Here is a 7,773-nt window from a genome sequence, read left to right on the forward strand (position 1 = left end):
GGGCTGGTTCTAGCTTTGTTAGAAAGATTGTCATGTACTATATGATGTCCGATTTTCATTTTTTTACATCAATCATGGCATAACCCCTTTAAGGGTATAATCGGCGCTGTGGAGAATCCTGTAGAGATTCTCATTAAGTCCAACGCGGTCTCCATATTGCTCTCATTGAATATTCGTGATCTTTTTTTAAGCCACAGACGATCTGTCGCATTCAGGATTAAAATACCTGCTGCCCACTCCCTGCATCTACAGGACGGAAACATTCACACACTTCATGGGAGATCGCTGTGTACTCTCTGATTTCCTACGTAACATTGACCCATTCCCTGTGTGTTTGCCTAAGATTTTTATCAGTCGGCCAAAGAAGGGGGGGGGGGGGGCTTAGGCAGGGAGCAGTCGAAAGAAAATAACCGGTCAAGAGCGAATAGACTGTATGGGGAAAGTTCTAAAATACACAGCTTTTATAGGGACAACATAGACAGCATCCAGCCTTGTCACAGACCAGGACACCACGTCAATAGGGACCGTGTGCGCTGCTGGGACTACGGATACGATGCAGTGATGGATGGTGGGATGGTGGACGTTGCTAATGGCACATTGTATGAATTTTACTACGATTACTTGGATCCAGTTTCATTTGATGAAAATGAACTGAAGGCAAACAAATGTGAGTATGACGCATCATTTTATACGCAGATGCAGCAGAGCCAAGTGCTGTTCTACATAGGACTGGGACACTATGCCTTAAAGGGGTTGTCTCATCTGAGACAATCGGGGTATATCACTAGGATATGCCGCCATTGTCTGATAGGTGCAGGTTCTGCACCTATCTCCTAAATGGAGATAGCATGTGCAGCCGCCCTCCATTCATTTCTATTGGGCCCCCAGAAAATAGACGAGTGCTGGCACGGCTATTTCCGTCGGCCCATAGAAGTGAATGGGAGCTGTGGCTAGTCATGTGCGGTGCGCTCTCATTCACTTCTATGGGGAGAGCGCTTGGTGGTGGCCGGACCGGAGTCCTTCAGCCACCACTTTGGCCCGCTCCGTTCTCTATATAGCGATATGCTCCCATTGTCTCAGGTAAGACAACCCCTTGCAGGGCAGTATGGTATTAAAGGTTGGGCAGGATAAGAAAAACATGGCTTTTCTCCAAAAAACAGAACCACATTGATCCATCAGTCCATCGTGACCACTGAGCATTTCACAGCTCAAATTCACAGAGCTTTCCCCCAAAAAACTGGCCTTAGGCTAAAGGGTGCAGGTTTACTAACAGAAAATCCAAAACCGCACTGAAAATCGCATGTTACTTGCGTTTTTTGTGGCGTATTTGCTGCAGATCTCACCCTTGGATTGCAAATGGAAATTTCCCTGTAGGGTCTATGGCCAGTCCGCCCCTGGTGTGGAGGCAGATGTCCCTCCTTACTTTCTTTCAAAGTTGGGATGTATGCAATGGCACCTGTCAATCAGTGGACTATATTTCAGGCACCAAATGAGCAGCCAGTTCTTGAAGTTGATGCATTGGAAGGAGGAAACATTGGCCAAGCGTATGGAACAGAGCGACTTTGACCAGGACCAAATTGCGATGGTTAGACGACTGGGTCAGAGCATCTCCAAAATATCAGGTCTTGTGGGGTGTTCCCACAAATGCCTACCAAAAGTGGCCCGAGAAAGAACAACTGGTAAATTTGCATAGGGTCATGGCCACCCCAGGCTTCTTTATGGACTTGGAGAACGAAGACTAGTTTGTCTGGTCTGATTCCGCAGAAGAACTACTGTAGCCCAGATTGCTGACACAGTTACTGCTATGAAGGTTGTGAGAACACACTATGTATGTGGCTACCTACCTCCATTGTGTAGGAGGCAGTTTTAATGTAATGGCTGGACAGTGTATAACCATGTAAACCTGCCCTTAGACAACTGCTAATTGTCCATATTGTTCAAAGACAGTCCAAGGATTTTAGATATTTGACTGTGGAAACCTTCGTTGCGAGAGTTACGTTATATCTTTGCCTTTTCAGTTGTTGACAATGAAATGAGACACTTGTATTACTAGACTCAGGGTCGCTGCTCTGCGAATTAGGTATTCGTGGCATTTTTTTGTGCTGCAGTAGAGATGGTTTTGTGTTAATATGAATACTGTATAGTACAATGAGTGGCACCACACAGATCCCTGTGGGGAATGTAAAACAGCTGCTCGACTGTTGCCCCTTTTCTGGCAAGTCCCACATGTGACCCGTGGTGTGCCATTGTGAGAAGTGCGTTTGGAATGAATTCGTATCGGGAGACTAAGGGTCCATTCACACATCCGCAAAATGGGTCCACATCCGTTCCGCAATTTTGCGGAATGGGTGCAGACCCATTCATTTTCAATGGGGCCGGAATGTGCTGTCCGCATTTGCGGATCCACACTTCCGCATCCGTGCTTCCATTTCCGAAAAAAATAGACGTCGTCCTATTCTTGTCCGCAATTGCGGACAAGATTAGGCATTTTCTATTATAGCGCCGGCAATGTGCAGTCCGCAAATTGCGGAATGCACATTGCCAGTGTCCGTGATTTGCGGATCCGCAAAACACTTAGGGTCCATTCACACGTCCGTAAGTGCTTTGCGGATCCGCAAAACACAGACACCTGCAATGTGCGATCCGCAATTTGAGGATCCGCACATCACAGACACTATAATAGAAAATAGTGTCATGTTAGGACATGTTCTATTTTTTCCAGGAACTAAATAGCGGATCCTGAAAAAACGGATGCGGATCCCGAAAATACGGATGCGGATCCAGGAAATGTTGATTTGCATCCGTTCCAGCCCCATTGAAAGTGAATGGGTCCGCAAATTGCGGAACGAATGCGGACCCAAATTACGGACGTGTGAATGGACCCTAATCCTGGAGAACCAGCATGATATGACATATCTTGGAAAAAAAAGTATGCAAAACAGCTCTTCTTCAGTGCAACATCTTGGTGGCACCAGGCAGTTTTTTTTCCTTCAGAGGAGAGCTATTTTGCATACTTTATTTCCCAGCAAGCAATGCTCTAAGGCTGGGTTCACACTTGAGCGTTTTACAGCGCGTTCAAACGCGCTGTAAAACGCTCAATACCTGAAAACCAATGCTTCCCTATGGCCCTGGTTCTCATTTGAGCGTTTTACAGCGCGTTTGAACGCGCTGAAAAACGCCCTACGCTCAAACAAGTTCTTGAGCTTCTTTGGGGCGTTTTGTCACGCGTTTGCAGCGATAGGACACTGCAGTCAATCACACAAACGCGCGTAATACGCGCGTTCACCATGGACAAAAACGCGCACAAAAACACGCGACAAAAACGCGCTTTAAACGCGCATATCAAATTCGCTCAAGTGTGAACCCAGCCTAAAGCAAGCAAGGGCGGATTGGCCATAGACCTTACAGGGAAATTTCCCGGTGGGCTGATGCCCAGGGGGCCACCTGAGCCCTCCTCACGGCCGGCCAGTGGAAGTTTTTGAGGCTGTATTTTGTGATGGACTGTGGTATCTGGCTCTGTTAGAGTGGTATAATGTTCCACAATATGGTATTGCTGACCCCACCTAAATGTGTTGGCCCTGCCTTTCATCAATTTAGACCCGAATACAAAATGGGGCCACTTTAAGTTTTTTTTTTTCCAGGGCCACTTTAAGTTCCCACTCCGCCCCTGAAAGCAGGGCTCAGCAACATCCAGCACTCCAGCTGTTCTGAAACTACAACTCCCAGAATCCTGCTTTTACTTCTATGGGAGTTACAGGAACTGTGGCATAAGTGTACATGCTGGGAATTGTAGTTTCACAGCAGCTGGGGTACCAAAAGTTGCTGATCCATGCTCTAAAGACTTTGCTCTAGCTGGATCTCCAGAAAGAGAAGAAATACCTTTTTATAGCAAACTTGCCCTCCAAAACTACCCATTGATTTCTATGTAGTCGAAGGTAGGTAACAACCACCATGGGTGGCTAAAATGATCCCAAATAGCGGTTCATATATTTTAGCCAAAACAGACCACAGTCTAAATAAAAATGTGAAATAGATTTTACTGTAAAGAGTTTGGTTCATACTGTTTTTCTTGAACCAGGAAAACTATGCAGGAACGTCTTTACTTAAAATCTAATCCAGACTGGTTAGTGGACAATGTGAACAAGGCCTAACACTGAACCCCATTGCGGTTCCCTCAGCATTTGTGCAGATTAATGAGTGACCACAGCAGTAAGGGTATATTCACATGTGGCAGATATGGTGCAGAATATTTTCTGAACAAGGCTTCACAGGAATCCATGTTCTCCCCACCAATACCAACCCTATTCAGCTGAATGGAATAGAGTTTCAGGTGCAGAAAATTCCTGCATATGTCAATTATCTTAAGGGGCTCTGAAGTCATTTTCTACTTTCTGTTCCCAAACATATTCAGGGGCTTTCTGCCCAAAATAAAAGCAATATCCATTACAGATTCTGAAGGATGAACACCCACATGTACTGAGAAATAACAATATAAGCTCGAAATACAATAATATGGTCCGACATGACATTTTAAAATGTAAACTTTGCGGCTTTGCTCGTTCTCCATTTCGCATTCTGTACCGGACTATTAAGTCCACATATCACACAGAAGAGGGGATGTCGTCCATACTGAGTGAATATTCTGGAAGGACTTACAGAGCATTTGTCAGCAGATTTGTACCTATGACACTGTCTGACCTGTTACATGTGCACTTGGCATCAGAAGACATCTGTGTTGGTCCCATGTTCATATGTGCCCGCATTGATGGGAAAGATGACATTTTAATACATGCAAATGAGCCTCTAAGAGCAACAGGGGCGTTACAGTTACACCTAGAGGCTCCGCTCTCTCTGCAACTGCCACGCCCTCTGCACTTTGATTGACAGGACCAGGCAGTGAAAACATCACCACACCAAGTGCACATGCAACAAATCAGCCAGTTTCATAGGTACAGAACTGCTGACAGATGCCCTTTAATATAGAAGTCATCTTATAATTAAATCCAGCTAATCGCCATCATGTAAGTAATTCACTTGTGATTTATATCCACAGATTCGATTGTCATCGCTGTGTGGATCGGCCTTGCTGCCTTTTCAGTGTTTCTGTTCCTCATTTTACTCTACATGTCCAGGACAGACTCCCCCGGAGCAAAGTAAGTGGATTGATTGCACCGGCGGCGTTACCCGAGTCAGAACACCGGCTGTCTCATATAGTAGCTGCCTCAAAGAGCATTTTACATTATAAAAAGAAACTAATTTAAATGGGTCCTTTTGCTCTATAAGGTTATATTGTCATCCTCGGGATCCTCCTATATAAGCCAGGGTGGAGAGCTGCTAACGAGCAACTCTCCCTCTGTTGGACCCCATCCGTTGACGTATTACATGGTCATCTACGAAAGGCTGTATGTAATAATGCACTTGACCTGCGGAACGAGAGGGTGACAGCGACTTTTCCCCCAGGGAAATCATGTCCTCTGGTTTTTAGTAGATTCTAAACTATGTTTTGGGTAAGGCTTAATTAAAGGAGCATGGCTTAATTAAGCTACGGTATGTGTTAATGGCAGCCAGGAGCAGGGCCAAGGTTTGTAGAGCCTCTAAGACAGGGGTCAGCAATGTTCGGCACTCTAGCTACAATTCCCAGCATGCTCCATTCATTTGTACGATAGTTCTTAGAAGAGCAGAGTAAGTATGCATGCTGGGAGTTGTAGTTTCACAACAGCTGAAGTGCCAGAGGTTGCCTACCCCTGCTCTAAGACAGCAGCCTGGGCTATGGTCCTTTTAATATAAGCATAGGGTGGGGGACAAAATAAAAGCCTTCATAAAAAATTTATTATAGCACTTTTAGTGATTTCTCCTTTTACCACATTTTTCACAGATTGGTATTATTCCACGCAAGAGCAAAAGGAAATGATATTTCAACCATTTGTTAGGCCGCTCACGAGTTTCACACTTCATTCAGGATCTTAATTCAGCACCCTTTAGGCTGGCTTCACGAGCGAGTCTCACGCTCAGACAGCTCCCGTCCTGACCTCCCAGCACTGCCGTGGACGCATAGCATTATATTGATTTATGATGCTATGTAACCCTTAGGGCCCTTTCACATGGGCGAGTATTCCGCACGGATGCGATGCGCGAGTTGAACGCATTGCACCCGCACTGAATACCGACCCATTCATTTCTATGGGGCTGTTCACATGAGCGGTGATTTTCACGCATCACTTGTGCGTTGCGTGAAAAATCGCAGCATGCTCTATATTCAGCGTTTTTCACGCAACGCAGGCCCCATAGACGTGAATGGGGTTGCGTGAAAATCGCAAGCAAGTGCGGATGCGGTGCGATTTTCACGCACGGTTGCTAGGAGACAATCGGGAGGGAGACCCGATCATTATTATTTTCCCTTATAACATGGTTATAAAGGGAAAATAATAGCATTCTGAATACAGAATGCATAGTAAAATAGCGCTGGAGGGGTTAAAAAAAATTTAAACTCACCTTAATCCACTTGTTCGCACTGCCGGCATCTCCTTCTGTCTCCTTTGCTGAACAGGACCTGTGGTGACGTCACTCCGGTCATCACATGATCTTTTACCATGGTGATGGATCATGTGATGACCGGAGTGACGTCACCACAGGTCCTGTTCAGCAAAGGAGACAGAAGGAGATGCCGGGCTGCGCGATCAAGTGGACTAAGGTGAGTTAAATTATTTGTATTTTTTTTTTAACCCCTCCAGCGCTATTTTACTATGCATTCTGTATTCAGAATGCTATTATTTTCCCTTATAACCATGTTATAAGGGAAAATAATACAATCTACACAACCCCGATCCCAAGGCCGAACTTCTGTGAAGAAGTTCGGGTTTGGCTACCAAACATGCACGATTTTTCTCACGAGAATGCAAAACGCATTACAATGTTTTGCACTCGCGCGGAAAAATCGCGTGTGTTTCCGCAACGCACCCGCACATTTTCCCGCAACGCCCGTCTGAAAGAGGCCTTAGGGCTGTTTCACAGGAGCGAGTCCATTGCGGGAATCATGCTCCATGTGCGAGTGTGATCCTCTGCTCTGGACTTGCAGGAGCGCACGGCATTTTCATGATTTATAATGCAATTTGCCTCTGCTTGACCTTATTTCTACAGAATCATACTGACAGCCTTATGTCACTATGATTCTGTGGAAAAAAGGCCATGCAGAGACACATAGCATTATAAATCATGATAATGCCGTGCGCTCCTGCAAGTCCAGAGCAGAGGATCACACTCGCACACGGATCGCGATTCCCACAATGGACTCGCTTCTGTGAAACAGCCCTTACAGATCTGGAATGTATTGGATAACACTGACATAATGCTGTCAGGGTTATCCAATACATTCCAGACCTCTTAGGGTTATGTAGCATCATAAATCAATATAATGCTATGCCACCCCGGCAGTGCTGGGAGGTCAGGACGGGAGCTGCACTGCGAATCCAGAGCGTGACACTCGCTCGTGTGAAACCAGCCTTCTAGATTACCCCGACCCTATGATAGAACATACATAAGCAGCTCAGGTGTCAAGGCGGCTGGAAGAATGTATTGTAGTACTGGAGAGGAGATTACAGTCCGTTCCACGACACTGGATCATCGATGGTGACTCCATCCACCTTTACCCTTCCTACATTAACTTCTGTTTGCTCATAGATTGTAAAACTTCACAATTGCAGAGTTTTAGGTAGCACAGCCATGTCATTTCATCCTGTTCCACCACCTGTCCAGGATGGTCTTCAATCAGTAGAA

The 7,773-nt window shown here is 45.6% G+C and overlaps 1 protein-coding gene across 1 annotated transcript in view; it reads left to right on the forward strand.

Moving 5' to 3' along the window:
* The first annotated feature begins 494 nt into the window (after window positions 1–494).
* Window positions 495–7,773, forward strand: part of LOC120994541 (melanocortin 2 receptor accessory protein) — a 16,543-nt gene continuing 9,264 nt past the window's right edge. Inside the window, exons 1-2 of the mRNA XM_040423192.1 lie at window positions 495–667; window positions 5,054–5,153. Of these exons, the coding sequence (XP_040279126.1) occupies window positions 562–667; window positions 5,054–5,153 (206 nt within the window). The 5' untranslated portion in view covers window positions 495–561. The remainder of the gene's footprint in view (window positions 668–5,053; window positions 5,154–7,773) is intronic.

This window comes from Bufo bufo, chromosome 3, assembly GCF_905171765.1.
Source record: "Bufo bufo chromosome 3, aBufBuf1.1, whole genome shotgun sequence".
Lineage (NCBI taxonomy): Eukaryota > Metazoa > Chordata > Amphibia > Anura > Bufonidae > Bufo > Bufo bufo.